Source organism: Chiloscyllium plagiosum, unplaced genomic scaffold, assembly GCF_037043375.1.
Source record: "Chiloscyllium plagiosum isolate Xiang-an unplaced genomic scaffold, Cpla_swu_hap1 HiC_scaffold_21, whole genome shotgun sequence".
In the NCBI taxonomy this organism is placed as follows: Eukaryota; Metazoa; Chordata; class Chondrichthyes; order Orectolobiformes; family Hemiscylliidae; genus Chiloscyllium; species Chiloscyllium plagiosum.
The window spans coordinates 16,123,497-16,140,651 of record NW_028270159.1 but is presented as its reverse complement, the minus strand read 5'-3'; the positions used below and the strand labels follow the sequence as shown (position 1 = coordinate 16,140,651).

The 17,155-nt window shown below is 38.9% G+C and overlaps 1 protein-coding gene across 5 annotated transcripts in view; it reads left to right on the top strand.

Annotated features, from left to right (window-relative positions):
* The window catches only part of LOC122564918 (SH2 domain-containing protein 3C-like), a 189,707-nt gene that overhangs the window by 150,228 nt on the left and 22,324 nt on the right, over positions 1-17,155 (top strand). For all 5 annotated transcript variants that reach the window (XM_087998325.1, XM_087998324.1, XM_087998327.1 and 2 more), the window contains one exon: positions 13,221-13,349. In XM_087998325.1, coding sequence (XP_087854451.1) covers positions 13,221-13,349 — 129 coding nt within the window. The remainder of the gene's footprint in view (positions 1-13,220; positions 13,350-17,155) is intronic.

Below are 17,155 nucleotides of genomic sequence, written 5' to 3'. Positions count from 1 at the left end.
ATGTCTTCACCATTTGTGAATTCACTTATCCACACAAACCAGTTTGTAAACCATTTTGTGTACTGTGGGTCCAGTGTTCGCTTATCCACTGATTTCAGGAACAAAAATAAAAGAAAACTCACAGGATATGTCAAAAAATGAAACTAAGATACAGATGTAATGATGATGTGGATCTGTGTTTCCTGGGACTGCATGCATCATCTACCATGTTGCATGTGGGAATATAGGGAGCCTTATAATAAGGGTTAGCATGACAAATTACACATAATTTTTCATTTTATTACACTATTACTCCAATAGAACATCTTTATATTTGTCAAAAGCATTGCTTTATTGAATATTATTGAATTTTACTGTATGTATCGTAAATTTGGATAATTGGAACATTTCAATTAATTCCCATTATAAAATAGTTTTGTCATTTGCAAATTCACTGTTTGCAAATTTTAACAGGAATCTAAGCCCTTTGAACAACTTGAGAGCTTTATTTTGAGATGGATGAATTGAGCAATGTTAGTCCTGTTATTATCAGAGTGTTGCAGTTTTGGGTAATATCAAAATTGAGAGACCTATAGTTACAATGAGAATCTTGACCTGTTACCTTGCCTTGGGATGCACAAGCAGTTTTAACTATGCAAATACATGGAGCTGGCATACATATGCCTGCCTTCCACAACCTGAGCTAAAGAAGTTAAAAGCATTTGGGAGTTTATCTCAACTGGCCTGGTGAATGAATGCGGCTTTCTTTACCTTTCTTAAGGCACTAACATTTGCTTGGGAGACAGTTCTTTGAGTATTGGGCATTCTCTGATACCTTATGCAATTGGGAAACTTTCATGTTGGGATTTAGGCTATGATAATTATGAGGCTGTCAGGATAAAAAGATTTTTTTCAGGTTGGAAAGATGGAACCAGTGGAGATCTGCAAGGATCAGTCCAGTGGTGAACAGTATTAAGCCAAACCCAACCTTGTCTTCACCTAAGTCCAGGAACATAGGAATATTAAGACCATCATTCCCCGAGCTTCTTCCAAACTCCTATGAGATCCTGGCTGACCTGCAATCTAACTACACTTCACATTATTTGCCTCCTTTCTCTTAATATCTTTGCTTAACAAAAATCTAGCAATCTCAAATTTAAATTCAACCACTGACAGTCCTGCATTAAATGATCATATGTGGAAGAGTTCCAGATTCTTTCATTATTTGTGTGTAGAAATGTTGCCAAACTCTACTCCTGTAAGGTCTAGTTCTGGTCTATCAGAAGTAACGTTCAGCAAGATTTCTACGCAGAGTATCCACATGTCACTGGATAGTAATCCAAAATATGTTTTTTTTTTAAAGAGAAATCATGATTGATAAATTTGCTGGAGTTCTTTGAAGATATTATGCAGAGTTGATAATGGGAAATATGGGGAAATTGGTAGATGTGGTATATTTGGGTTTTCAGAGGCATTCAAGAGATGCCACATAAAATGTTAATGCACAAGATAGGAATTCATGGTATTGGGGATAATGTATTCGCATAGTTTAAGGATTATTTAACACATAGACATTAATACATCTTTTTCAGGTTGGAAAGACGTAATTCATGAAATACCAGAAAAATCAGACTTGGGGGGAGATGGTAAATGCAATATATCCAATTTTGCTGATGGTACAAAAATAAGTGGGAGGGCATGTGGTAATGAGGTCATAAGGAATCTATGGGAAGATATAGATAAATTCAGTGAGTGGGCAAAAAACCTGGCAGACGCAGTTTAATGTAGGAAAGTGTGAGGCCATGCACTTTGGGAGGAAGCATCAAAGAACAGGCTATTATTTAAATGTAGAGAGATTCCAAAATAAAATATGGTGCAGAGGGATCTGGGAGTTCTTGTGCATGAAACTCAAAACGTTTTCAGGGAGGTACAAGAAGTAATCATGAAGGCAAATGGAATTTGGGCTTTATTGCGAGGGTGGGAAGGAGGTTAAAAATAGGGAACTCTTGTTAGAAGTGTTGGTGAGGCTGCGCCAGAGTACAGTCAACAGTTTAGGTCTCCAGATTTAAGAAATAACACACTGGCTTTGGAGACAGTCCAAAAGAGATTCATTAGGCTGATTCCTGGGTTGGAGGAGTTGCCTTATTAAGAATGACTAAACAGAATTCTGGGTAATCCAAGATGAAAGATGGGAAAAAAAATTGTGGCTGTAAGAGCTACTCCTTTTTTGAGGTTTTTGAGGTGTGAGAGGTGATGTTCTCGAAATCCAGGAGCAGCAATTATTATTTTATATGCTGTTGCAATGTTTTGGAACTCTTAGGGACAAAAGATCAAAACAATGGCACTTTAAAAAGGAGGAAGACAGATAAAGGCAGTGAACACTTGGTCAGAGAAAGAAACCTACACTGCTGTCTGACACAGCAGTGAATCTGCACAGTTACTGCCTTTGCTGTTTGAGTTCAAGTATCTCTGGACATTGGATTGCATCTAGGAAAAATTAACAAACAGCAAAATTCACAGCTGACCTTGGAGGAACCTGTGCGGGAGAACTCACAGCCCAGGAACAGAGGATAGTGCATGTATGGAATGAGCTGCCAGAGGACATGGTGGAGGCTGGTACAATTACAACATTTAAAAGGCATCTGGATGGGTATATGAATAGGAAGGGTTTGGAGGGACAAGAGTCAAATGCTGGCATATAGGTCGAGATTAGGTTAGGATATCTGGTCAGTATGGATGAGTTGGACTGAAGGGTCTGTTTTCGTGCTGTACATCTCTATAACTCTATCAGGTTAGGCCTTTACTAATGAGTTTAGAAGACTGAGGGTTGATCTAATTAAAACATTCAAGATTCTGAGGAGGCTTCACAGGGTAGATGTTGAAAAACTGTTTCTACCAATGGGGGGAATCCCAAACTAAGGGGACACATATTTAAAACAGAACAGTGAAAGAATTTCTTCTCCTAGAGGGGAATGAATGTCTGGAATTCTCTACCCCAAAGGGTTATGGAGGCTAGATCACCAAAAGCAATTAAAGAAAAGATAGACTTTTGAAATATCGTGGAGTTGAAAGCTGTAATGAGCTGGCATGAAAGGAGAGTTGAGGCTTGGGCAGATCAGCCATCAGTATGATGAATGGCAGGCAATCTTGAAGGGGCCATATAGCCTTCTCCTGTTTCTTATGTTGTAATGAAATAGTAACTCCTTTTTGCCTTGCCAACTAAATCCCCTCTCCAACCACCTTTCTAAAATATGAATCATGAAAATCAAAGCTAAACATTTTCACTACCTCTTGACCAGCATGGATCAGAGGCCAAATTTGCTGCACATTGGGTGCATTTACTCACAGTAACAGCAATGTATTCTTTGGCTTTTGTATGTTTCTCTGTTGCTCCCTCTGAAATTTTAAGAGGCTGTTATTTACTCATACTATTTGTCCACAGTTTTGAAGTTGGTGCTGGTTTGATAAGATATATTCATGATTTAATTAAGAGCTGTCAGGTTATTTGTTTGTTAAATAGAACAACATACTGTGCCAAAAGTGATTCATTGAAACACACTATGTATATCACATTGAAAATTACTTCTACATATTTCATAGACTGCAGTTGATTGTGAGGTTACTATGGTAACTGCGTCCTCCATCACCCTTGGCTCAAAGCCTAGCAATTTCAGATGTAGGGATGTAAGCTTTTGTTTTAAATCCTGGGTCAAATGTGGTTTTATTGCTGAATATTATTATTATTCTAAAGACAGGAGAGTGTATTCACCCTGGGGTAGAGAAGGAGTCTTGTATATGGATGGATGGATCATTGGATTGACTGAGGGTAGATAATGAATGAAGAGGCTAAGTGATCAGCCTGCAAAATTTAAATTAAAACTCAATTTTCAGCCTAAGGGTCACAACATGGATTGCTGAAAAGGCAGACAGTATCAGAATAGAGAGTTTGGTCATAAATAAAAGAACAGAGCAGTTTACTACTCTGTGAGCCAGTCAGAAATGATGCAACAAAAGCTGTTCGTGTAAACTTCTTCCACAAGAAGCATTTTGTTAACAATGTACTGGTTTTGCGTTATTGATTTAAGTGCAACTCACTACAATAGGAAGGCAAGGTGAGGAATTTCTTTTATTCATTTGTAATACAAAGTGGAAGTGTTGGAAACAGTATTTTTGCTGCTTGTCCTCGTCCTTACTAATCACTCTCACATAGACACCACACCTAATGCATTGCTGCCACCCAGTGCTTTTGTTACCCATTCTCCAACGTCACATTATATTATCCCGTGTTGCAGACTCCCTACCCTCAACAACCCTGCAACCTAGATGAACTATAAATGACAAACTTGTAGAAGATCTAATGATATCCTCTGAACTGGTATGAAGATCACAGTTAAAATCTAATGGTTTGGAAATCTGGCTACAGTTTAGTAAAGGAAAATCATCTTATTCACAACCTTGTGCCAGGAGGTTGTACAGGAAATTGGTGAGGCCAATTTTCGCATACTGTGTACAGTTCTGGTTGCCTTGCTATAGGAAGGATATTATCAGAACATTTTTCCAATGTAAGTACATTCCTCCTAAGGAGATGAAAATTGCATATGGCATTCTACGTGTTGTCATTCCAGTGCTCTTTAATGCTACTGCCTTGCAGTATGCAGATGACCCAGCATGTGTGCACACTAAGAAGCTGAACTACAAACAATCGTTGATGCATTCACCAAGGTATATGAGAAAATGGGCCTCAGACTAAACATTGAGAAAATAAAGGTTTTCTACCAGCCTACTCTTGCCACACAACATTGCCCCAAAACAATCAAAATCCATGCAAGTCCCTTGACAATGTAAATTATTTCCAGACCTCAGGAGCCTTGTCTCAGTGTGAGGAGACATTGATGATGAAATCCAATCACAAATCTAATATACAAGCATTGCCTTTGGACATCTGAGGGACAGAATATTGGAAGTCCGAGATCTCAAACCCAGCACCAAACTCATGGTCTACAGAGCAACTGTGGTCCCCACCCTTCTGTATGCATCAGAAACACAGACCAAATATAGCAGACACCTCAAATCCCTGCAGAGTTATCACCAGAACTGCCTTCAAAAAATCCTGCAAATCCATGATAGGATAGACTTATCAATGTAAGTGTCCTCTCCCAGACCGATACCCACAGTATTGAAGTACTGGTCATTCTTGACCAACTGCAACGATTTGCCATTGTTTCTGCATACCCATCATGAATGTCCCTAAACAAATGTTCTACTCTGAGATCTGCAATGATAAACAGAGCAAACAGTCCAAGGGCACCCTGAAAGCCTCCTTACATAAATACAACATACCCACCAACACTTGGGAACTGCTTGCCCTAGAACTTTGTAAATGGTTGAGACCCCACGTGGCACTCCACTGGCTACAGCTTGCTATCCTGAAAATGACTCATTTATTTCAACTCTTTCTTTCTTCTCAGTTAGCCAATCCTTTATTCATGCTAATATATCACCTCAACATGTAAGTTCTTAACTGGTGCAGTAACCTTTCACATGGTGACTTATCAAATGTCATTGCAGATCCAAATATACTGCACCTATTGGTTTCCCTTTTAACCATGCTGCTTGTTACATTCTCAAAGAACTCTTAACAAATTTGTTAAACATGATTTAATTTTCAAAAAGCTGTGCTGACTCTGCCTGATCATATTATGATTTTATAAATGCCCTGCCACTCCTTTTTCTTCAAAAAAAAAGGATATTTGCATTTTCCTAACGGATGTTTGACTTACAGCACAAAAGCTTGCTGCTTTTTCTTCCTCCTTTCTAGGTTTTTCCATTTGTGGTTTTCTAATCCATTAGGAATTTTCCAGAATCTAGGAATATTTGAAAGATTAAAACAATACATGCATCATCTCTGCAATTACTTCATTGAAGATCCTAGGATGCAAGCCATCTACAAGATGCACTGCAGAAATCTCAAAGGCTACTTAGACACCACCTTCCAAACCCTGCAACCATTAACATCGAGAAGGACAAGGGTGGTGGATACATGGGAGCACCCTGCAAGTTCCCTTCAAGCCATTCACCATCCTGACTTGGAAATATATTGCAGGTTCTTTTGCTGGGTTAAAATCTTAGAATTTTCTCTCCAATGGTGTTGTGAGTCATCCTACAAAATGTGAACTGCAGTTGTTCAAGAAAGCAGCTCACCACCATGCACTCAAGGGCAAATGGGGAAAGGGCAATAAATGCTAGCCCAGCCAGTGATGCCCACATCCTGTGCAAGAAGAAAAACAATTGGGTCCGGGGATCTTGTCAGCTTTTAGCCCCAGAAGATTTTTTTCTTAAGTAATTGCGATTGTTTTAAGTTTCTCTCTCCCTTTTCTTTCCTTATTTCTGCTACTCTTGGAATGTTTTGTCTTCTTCTGTGAAGATAGATCTAAATTATTTGTTCAAAATCGGTGCCATTTCCTTGTGTTCCTTCTTAACTCCCAGTCTAACCTTCTAAGGGATTACTCACTTTCATTTACCCCCTTTTTTATATACTTGCAGAAGCTTTTTATGTTTTTATATTCTTTGCTAGTTTTCTTCCATGTTCCAAATTTTTTTCCCTTTTACATTTTTTGTCATCCTTTTATATTTTCCCAATCTTCTGGCATATCATACAGTAAGATATCAGGTTTATATTTAACACCAGACTTTTAAAATAAGAATATAACAGAATCAGAGGTCTTCCCCGAGAAACTGAAGGGATTCTTCAGCCTTGCAGTGATGTTGAATCTCATTTCTGCCCTTTTCATAAAAGATGCTGAGTGTGTGGGATTGGCCTCCCCTGCCCTGTATATACAGGGCCAGCAGGTGCAGTATAAATGCTGCAAATCACCAGGGACTGATTGCATTACAGTAACTTCCTGCCACTGTCGATATTTCTTACTCCGAGTGCATCTCTTTCTCTCACACACATTCATACATATAAAACACACACACACACGTGGATTAGTCCATTTCTACCACGGCAACAAATTCGTCAATTTCCATAATTTAATATTATTGCAAACCAAGAATCAGCCACTCTGTCTTAGCGCCTCTTACTCCCTCTCTGCTCTAATTTATTGAAGCAATCACAGCATTTTTTTTTCTGCTTGCCATCTTTATATCGCTGCATACTGCTGGGGGTGGTGAAGGTGAGCTGTGTTATGCGGGGACAAAGCTGAAGGCTTGCGGTGAAACGCATTGTGTAGAGACGCAACGGAACCAGACATTACCTCATCCTTCTGCAGCCTCCTAGGCACAGAGTGACGGGGGAGGGGAGGGATGGAGAGAGCTGCATGAACCCAGGCTGTGTCAGGTGCCTGAGTATTAGTAAAACCTCATCTTATTCATTCAGCTTGATTAATATTCAGAGCAGCATCAAACACAAAGAATATGTCTTGTTAAAGCACTTGCAGCCGCACCTATTCTCTTAATTTATACTGAGTGTCTATTAAAATATATATTGCTGCTGCCAAGATGAAAAAGGAGCAATGTAAAAATCACTCATAAACTGATGGATTGCACTTGTTTTTAAAATGTGCCTTACTTGATAAACGGCATGATGTTTAGGTTGACTAATGGTCCTAATTGCTATCCTGCAGTCTATGGGAGAGCAGTTGAGGCATGGAAGATATTTTAGATTTTATATGAACACAGCACCATTACACCATTACAAATATTTATCACTCTCTCCTGCCACCACTCAATCTCATCTCTAAGTTCTTCCTCCAAAGGATATATTTGTCTTCTTGAAAAAGAGAGTAGGATTCTAGGGGATCCTAGCTGATAAAATGACTTATTTGTAGGAAAAGATGGCATAGTCTTTGGAAAGTCTCCCAGTATGTGATCAGTCCATCTCTATTCCTCCCCCTTGTCAAGTGACCTTCAGCCCCCATTATGTTTCCCACTAAGACATTGCTTAGTTCTCTGTCCCTTCCCATTGGGCACTTACATTTTCTTTAGTCCAACCTATCCCTCAGCCCTGAGGAATTGCTTATTGTCCATTCTTTCAGCCTGGCATTCTTCCAATTGTCTTTGCCAATATTTATTCCCCAAGAAACATCAGTTAAAAACAGATAATCAGGTCATTGTTTCATGGTTGTTTGGGGGGGACCTGGCTGTGCACAAATTGGCTGCCTCATTTACCCACATAAGTGACTACGCTTCAAAAGTACATAATTGGCTGCAAAGCATTTTGGCACTTGATGAGGTTGTGAAATATGCTGTACAAATACAAGTAATTTCTCTATACTATCTCCAGCATGCTGTAGAAGGTGTTTGCTTGCTGTTAAATATACTTTTAAGGAATATGTGGGGTGATAATGAGAGAACAACATTCCTCCACACACTTAACTGAGACAGGCGCTGTTCCCACATCCCACATGTTTCTAGTGGGTATGAATTAGGACTGTTTTATATGGTAATGAATGGCTGAATTGAAAACACTCATCATTAACTGGGACATGTAATTATCAGGAATTGGCTATTGTTTTGTCTTCCTCCTGATCTTGAAGAGCAATGGGAAAAGCTAACTGATAAGCAATTAATTAGAGTATACAATTAAACACTCCGGAATACTAAAATGTGTAACTGGGTTCAAGGGGATGGATTTTATTAGCAGGGACGTATTAGACGCTGATCCATTCAAACTGCACCATTCAAAAAGGGTTGCAAGGGACATTACTTAATTTGTTGTTTGAGGTTCAAGGGTCACAGTTCAGCCCTGTTGTACAGGCGCACAGAACATGTCACTAATGACGAATCAGTTGCCTTAGAGGGAACTCCGCATAACAAATAATACATTCAACAGGCCAAGCACAGGTCTGGTATCCAGCTGTTCAGCTTTGTAAAGTGTGATACAAATGCCATAATAAAACTAAGATAATAGTCCATTTCCCCACGGACGAACTTTAAGACACAGAACAGCTTCCATTTGCTCAGTTTACACTAATACCAGCTTTGGATCAATCTTGCACAATGCTCAGCTGTCCAAAGTCTTGATTTTATGATAGGATACAGTATACATGATGAAACATCAGTCCATGATCTCAGAATTTCAGAGCTGAGCCTCAGAATTCACAGAAGATGTAGCTATGTATTTGCCTTTTATTGAAGCATCTGCCCTCACAATGCAAATGGGGGAATCCCAAAGCCTTGAAAACCACATACAATATCAGGTACTTCTGCATTGTTCGCAATCCAGACTAATGACACCAAGCTCCCCCAGGTATCGCCTTGCACATTTCTCTGTTATAAGGTTGCTGGGTAGATTAGATTTTAACGAGGCAATACTGTATACAATTACATAGTGCACTTGATATACTTAAAATGTCCAATGCTACTTCACAGAATGTAATCAGACAGAATCAGAGGAGACTGAACCAAAGAATGAGATATTAGGACAGGTGACAAAAATCTTGTCCAAAGAAGCAGCACCTTCAAACTGGAAAGAGAGCTGGAGGCAGTGAAGTTTAGGATGGGAATTCCAGAGATTTGGATCCAGATGGCTGAAGGTGCAGTCACTAATAGTGGGCTGAAGGAAGTGGAGTATGCATTAAACGTCAGATTTGCAGGAATGCGGAGTTCTTGGAAAACTGTGGGAGAGGTCACAGATATGGGAAGGTGTGAGGTCATGGTGGAATTTGAACAAGAAGATAAGAATTTTAAAATTGACATAGCTGCTTTGACATTAGTTCTGGGTATCCTACACTTTACATTGTATGTAGCCTAATTTCAGGGCCTATTTCCTTAACTCGGTCTGATTCTGGCATAGAAATAATTGACTGCATGGTCTCAGTTTTTGTGGTGTGGATGATATTTCAACTGAAGGATAAGATTAGATTCCTTACAGTGTGGGAACAGGCCCTTCAGCCCAACCAGTACATACCGACTCTCCGAAGAGTAACCCACCCAGACCCATTTCCCTCTGACTAATGCACCTAACACTATGGGCAACTTAGCATGGCCAATTCATCTGACCTGTACATCTTTGGACTGTGGGAGGAAACCCACGCAGACTCGGGGAGAATGTGCAAACTCCACACAGACAGTCATTTGAGGCTTGAATCGAACCTGGGTCCCTGGCGCTGTGAGGCAGCAGTGCTAACCACTGAATCACCATGCCACCAGTGTAGCCAGTTCAAAGAATTTTAAATCTGATTCCTCATCCTGCCCCAGGTTTTGCCTATTTTCTTCACTCCTCATTCAAAAGTGATAAAGATGGTGTAGAACATTGACAAGTTAGTGTAATGGACATAGACAAAGGTAGAGTAATGGGAGCTAAAATTCAATGCAGAAAAAGTGTGAAGTGATTCGTTTTGATATAAAGAACACAAAGAGGCAAATATAAAATACGGGATACAGCATTGGTAGAAGAGATACAGCAATAAAGAGACTTGGGCACAGGACAGTTTTTGAGTGTGGTTAATAAAACATTCAATCTCCTTGGCTTTATAAGTAGAGGCATAAAATTCAAGAATAAAGAGGTGATGTCAAACATATATAATAAACACTGGTTTGGCCCCAACTGGAGTACTGCATCCAGTTCTGGATGCTATAGTTTAGGGAAACATTAGAGAGAGTGCAGTTAAGATTCACAAGAATAGTTCCAGGTATGAAAAACTTCAGCACCATACATAGATTGGACAAGTTAGGACTGGATTATTTTCTTCAGAGAAAAGAAGGCTGAAAAGAGGTATTCAAAATCATGAGAGGTCTGGACAGAGTAGATAGGGAGAAACTGTTCCACCTGTGGAAGGATCAGGAATAAGAGGATGCAAATTCAACATAGTTAGAAGCAAATTAAAGAAGCAAAGGTGACGTGAGGAAAAACGTTTTTACACAGCAAGTGGTTAAGATTTGGTGTATGCTATCTGAGACTATGGTGGAGTCAGGTTCAGTCAAGGCACTCACAAGGAAATTGGAATAATATCCAAAGGTGAAAATCATGCAAGGTTAGGGGGAGAAGGCAGGAAGGTGTCACTTGGTGAATTGTTCATTTGGTGCAGACATTATGGCCAAGTGGTCTCTTTCTGTGCTGTAACTATTTTGTGATTCTGTGATGAGCCACTTGAGCTGGTTATACAGCTGTAGTAAATCTGGTAGGAGTGCCTGACAGAGATCTACAGTAAACTGGAGTGATGATGCTTCCTCGGAGGGATTGTACTTTGCCTCACTTGCTGACTACACAACAAATGTAGTGTTGATGTGAAGTGAAAGACTTGGCTGCAATAGTTGTAGCCTCAGTACTTCTGACCATCTCTGAGCCCCTTTCATTTCACTCCTTTTTTTACTTCTTTCCTTGGTGTACCATAGTCTGTAATCTCTTCAAGGCTTTTTCTCTTTCACTTGATCATTCAACCCTTTATTCATTTATCATTTCTTCATGCCAATTTTCAGCCTATTCTTTCTCCACCCTCCTGAACATCTGATCTAGCTGCTAACAGGAGCCTGATGATCGGATCTCACCCGTCTCCTGGAAATCATGACTAGCAGGAGAGCTGGGTAAAGATAAAACATTACATCACCAGTTGACCTGGATTTGTCCTGTGGGCTGCGTATTTGCAGCCACAGAAACAGTTCTGGGGATCATAAAACAAAAGAACTGCAGTTGCTGGAAATCAAAATCAAAAATCAGAATTCAGAAATTGCTGAAAAAGTTCAGCAGGTCTGGTTGCATCTGTGGAGAGAAATCAGAGGTTAATGTTTTGGGTCCAGTAACTCTTCTTCAGAGCTCAACACCACAACAGAATACATCATATTCATTCAACAGAATCAAAGGCAAACTGTCCTGGGTCAGCTAGTAAATCAGGTTGCAGCAGGTGAATGAGATAAATAAAAATTAATGCCGTCACCGCAAACACTGATCAGCTAATTTCAGAGAAATTCTGATTCAATACATTTATGAGGTCCTGGTTATACTGTGATCCCATTTATGTAATGCACACTTCAGTATAACGTATTTTCCTTATAATACCCCTCATTGTAAAAACAGCAGACACACCACACTCCCTTTATAAAACACATCCTTTTGTACAAGTCTGAAACTTAGACTGCTCCTTCAGCACACTCTTGTTGGATTTAAAAAGCCTTTCTGACACTGGAGATTACTCTTCACAGCACCATGAGCAAGGATATGACAAAGGATGTCTGTAACTCCTTCTGTTCCAGCAACCGGAGTAAATATCTTTTGATACACTTTGATGTTACACACTTTTTCCCAGAAAGACGAATGCAGAGAAGACCTATTGTATTTATTTAATTTCCTAAATTAGAGGGAAGTAACTCCCATTGATAATTTTTTTCTTGGTATTTTTCTTAATTACATTTGATACTGCAGGTAAAAATAAATTTAAGTTTAAACATCGCTTTTTATGACTAATGGAGCCAGATAATGGAGAATATTTACCTTCAGGAACTATTTTGCACCATTGCATGTTTTATTATCTATATTAATGTTAGTTGTTGACCTAGATTACTCTCTGAGTTTATAGTGAAGCATAAACCAGCCCCCAAACTCCTGTTGTCTGAGTGACAGAGTTTGTGTGGAAATGTTCTGCACCTCCTGAATTGTCTCCATTGGAATGTATTCTCAATGGATTAGCTATTGGAAAGCCAAAGTGTTCTGTGTATTAGTCTGAAACTTATCAAAAACTGACAAACGTCATGGAGGATTTCTCTCTGTCAGGCTGAGTATACTTTCTCTGAGTTCCTATTACTTATGGTCTTACTTGTGAATGGCTGATCATTTGAAATACAGGGAGCCCAAAATGTCAGTAATATCTGTTCATTTTAGGGAATTGTTTCAAGTAGATATAGACTTTGTCAAAGCAGGATTCAAAACTTGTTTTTAACTCATTCATTGAATATGAGTGCCACCAGCTTGGCAAGAATTTATTGCCCATCCTGAAATGCTATTAACAAGGTGGTTGTGAGCTGTCTTCTTGAATTGTTACTGTTCATGGGGTATTCTGACAGTGTTGTTAGGAAAAAGGTTCCAGGTTTTTGACCCAACAACAGTGAAGGAACAGCAACACGATTCCAAGTCAGGGATATTATGATTTATAGACTGATTGTAGAATTTGGTAAAGCCAACAGATACTACAGATCAGAACTGGGTGATGGGCATTGAAAACAAATTGCAGTCAATAAACAGAGCATAATTCAGAGACTACAAATTATTGATTTTACTAGCATCTCGTTTCTCTTATCTCCTGCAGTTTTCAAAAGACAAATACATCCTGGATTCCAGCCCTGAAAAACTGCACAAAGAGTTGGAGGAGGAGCTGAAACTGAGTACCACAGACCTGCGGAGTCACGCCTGGTACCATGGACGCATCCCACGGGAGGTAAGTATTATTGAAGAAATGACACTTCATATTATTTTTGTATTCATGAAGAAGAGAAGAGAACTCTAAGCCTTTTTTTTTATATTACAGTGCAGGGTATGTTGGAAATTATTATAACAAAGGATGTTATGTATGCTGGAGAGTATTATATCAAAGAATATAGTATTCAGCATAGTTATCAAACAGAACATTTTGCAAAATATAATTTCAGTAGCTTCCCCAATGTGTTGTCATTGTTGTATGTTTTAAAGTTGAATTATATAGTTTTGTCAGTTTATACCTTAGTGTAGAAATCATGCTCCTTCCTCTACATCTCCAATCCCTTTTAGACAGCTGCCAAACACTCATGAGTTCAGGCTCCCCCAGGGGGGCAAAGGTGGTTGGTAGAGAGTTAAGATGCCAAAGATGACAGCCAAAAAAATAGCAGAGCTTCTAGCTTTTGTGAATGTCAGAAAACAATTAGATGACGGCATTCATTGGCATTTAATTTTAACATTTTGCCTGGAAATTCTTTTGGCCAGCTCTGAAATGCATGAGTGGCTTAATGCTGGCAACTTGGTTTACACTGCGGCAGACATTCAGCTAAAATGCAAATATTTGAAAACCCAAGTATTTGGGCCTGGATATTTATGTGGCAAGTACTGCGTGCTGACCGACTGGAATCAGCACTTTCTACACTAAACAGCCTTTACAATTCTGTCAAAATATTTTGACTCTTCAATAGTTGAAAATTTATTTCTCCAGTCTATGTACTCAGTCCTCTTTAGGATATATGTCTAGATTTTATGTTAAGTCCACAGGGCTTGTAAATATTGTATAGGCTTCCACAGTATTGCATTAGGCAAGATACTGGAGTTGCACTTCAGCACAAACATTCAGCAAAAGATGCAAGGGAATTGGAAGGGCACCATCATCAAAAAAGAGGAAAACAAATCTGCTTCTCTTTCCTACTGGCTTTAAAAAAGAAAATACAATTGCTCAAGCCTAAGGATAAGAATCTTCAACAACTGTGTCATGTGTATTGATGCCAAGATCCTTGAGTAAATGGAAGTCATCCTTCCGATTCTTCTATATATAGTTTAAAACTTGGACTACATATAGATGCCATTTCAAGGCCTTGGAGAAGTACCATCAACACTGTGGAGGCAGATTCTCTGCATCAGCGAGGAGTTCAGGCATACTGACATTAGCAAATGTAAAGAAGCCAAGAGCACCATCATCAAGGCCATGATTATCTATAACCAATTCCATTGTCTTAGCCACATGCTTAGGATGCCCGAGTTCTGACTGCCAAAGCAAATCTAAGGAAGGTAGTTGAACAGGGGGAGGATTGAGAAGTGCTTCAAAGACTCCCTAAAAGCTTTCCTTAAGAAATGCAACCTAGACATCTATATCCTCGCTCAGAAGAAACTGACTTGGACGGAACTTCCTATATGAAGGGACGCAATTCTTCAAGTTCACTTATTGACGAGGAATTATGGAAAAGAAACCTGAAAAAGGAATGTCAGCAGACTCAAGGCCAAGGACAAATCTCACATTCTGGAAACACTTGCTCTAGGATTGGGCTCATCAGCCACACAAGGACCCTCAGAGTTCATGACCAGTGACATGGAATTTCCTAGGTGGATGATCTTACTCATTAATGAGTGATTGCCAAAAAAAACAGAAAAAAAAATTAAATGTATATATTTATGTATGTTTGTGATTTAATAAAATTTAAATGGACAAAAATTAAAATAGGAAAATGCAAACTATTGTACTTGCATATTATTAGGAAGGAATGAAAAAAAGATTTGCATTTAAATAGTGCTTTTCGTGACCACTGAATATCTTAAAGTGCTTTACCAATGAAATACTTTTTGAAGTATAATTACTGTTGTAATGTAGGAAACATGCAGCTACCTGTTGGAATAACTAAAATGAAGTTGAAAGAGACCATGGTGCCTTAGTATAACCAGTATAAACCAGTAGTCAACAAAGTCAATGAGATATTGAAGGATATTACGCACACTAAAGAACACCTGAGAGAACCTTTGCATAAACATTATTATGCTTTTGGGGGTCAGTTAGCATAGATGGCTGGACAGCTGATTTGTGATGCAGAGTGATACCAACAGCATGGAGTCAATTCTGGCTGAGGCTACCATTAAGGACTCTCCTTTTCAACTTTTTCCTTCAAGGATTTTGGTATCAGTACAGATAATGCAGTTGTTGAAGATTCGCATCCTTAGGCTTGAGCAATTGGATTTTCTTTTCTACAGCCAGTAGGAAAGAGAAGCAGATATATAGTGAGCCTCAGCATAAACCACCACCAATCATCACTCTAATGAGAGAGAGCCCATGATCCGGTAGGACTATGGCAACTTTACCTTTTATTGTGCTTTGATCAGATTCCAACTCTGAGATATGGGGGAGAACAATGAAGTAATGGAGTTGTGAAGGAAAAATACAAGACTAATCCTGAATGTCAGGGTCTTAAGTCATAACAGAAGAGTGGAGGACTTTGGCCCTTTAAGTTTAAAAGGAAGCATTTGAGAAGTGATCTTAATGAAATAGGTACAAGATTATTCAGGGTATGATAAAGGTAATTTTAGAAAATTATGATAAATTTGACAAATATGAGAAAAGGATACAGTTTCAAACTAGGAAAAGGAGAAATTTGATATCAAGACTGATAAAGATTTTTCTTTCATACATAAGTTATTTATAAAAAGATCTTTCTTTCATACACAAATTATTTATAAAAAGAGTGGAGTTTTAAATAGAGCAGAGCAGGTGAAAGCTTTAGAAGTTGAGGGAACAACTGGTAGTGTTGAAATGATAGAACAAGAGGGTTTCTGTGGATTGGTAAGTTATGATGGATCTAATTGTCATCTTCCTCAGTAATTATCTTGTGATTTGTAAAGATGCTCCACAGTTTATAACAATATTCTTCTGGCCACTATTTTATAATTAGAGTAAATTGGTTACTATCTCCTGAAGCCAAAGAATGTAAGAGAATTTGTCTGACATTTATACACTGAGATGGCATAATTTTTAGGTGTAGTTCCTGTTCTCAAAATTTCCATGATTCAGTTAGTGCTTTCAAGGTAAAGCATTTGACAAGGAAAACAAAAGTCAGTTACCGGAAATGAATCAGATTCAAAAACAAATTGAAATGTCAAGGTGATAGCTCCCTTGAGTACTTCTATGAATATGAATTGAGCGATCAAGAGAGATAGTCACCTAAAAGCCGAGTAAACAACTGCAATAGATTTTCTGCTTTTCCCCTGCATGAAAATAGTTTGACATTTTTACTGCTGTGTGCATTACTGACATAAATATACACCACAGAGTGGCGCGTCTGAGGCACAGCTGACAGCCAAACATGCAGTTAACTTCTCAGTTTCTTCAACTATAATCCTTCATTATATGCTTGTTTTTCTATGAATTCTGTGGCCATCCAGGCGAGATGCAAAATGGTGGAACAAACTGTTTCTTTAGGTACCTGCATTAGTGATGAATGCTGACAGGTCAGGTACAGCTCAATAAAGCACCTTCTATTCTGCTCCAACAATGTGTCAGTCTCAACCATCTAGTGTACCATTCTGGCATTGTTCCATTTCTTGTTTAGGAAAGCTGTATGATCACAAACATGCTTTATAATGAGAGGTTGCTGGACAGTGATCAGGAGCAGAAATGCTGGCTGACTTTCCCCAACTCCTGATGTACAGATATTAAGGCCAATGGTAGCACAGCATCAAGTGCAGGTGAAATGTGAGACTTCCCAAATTTGTATGACTCGCTACCACATGGAGAGCCATGAT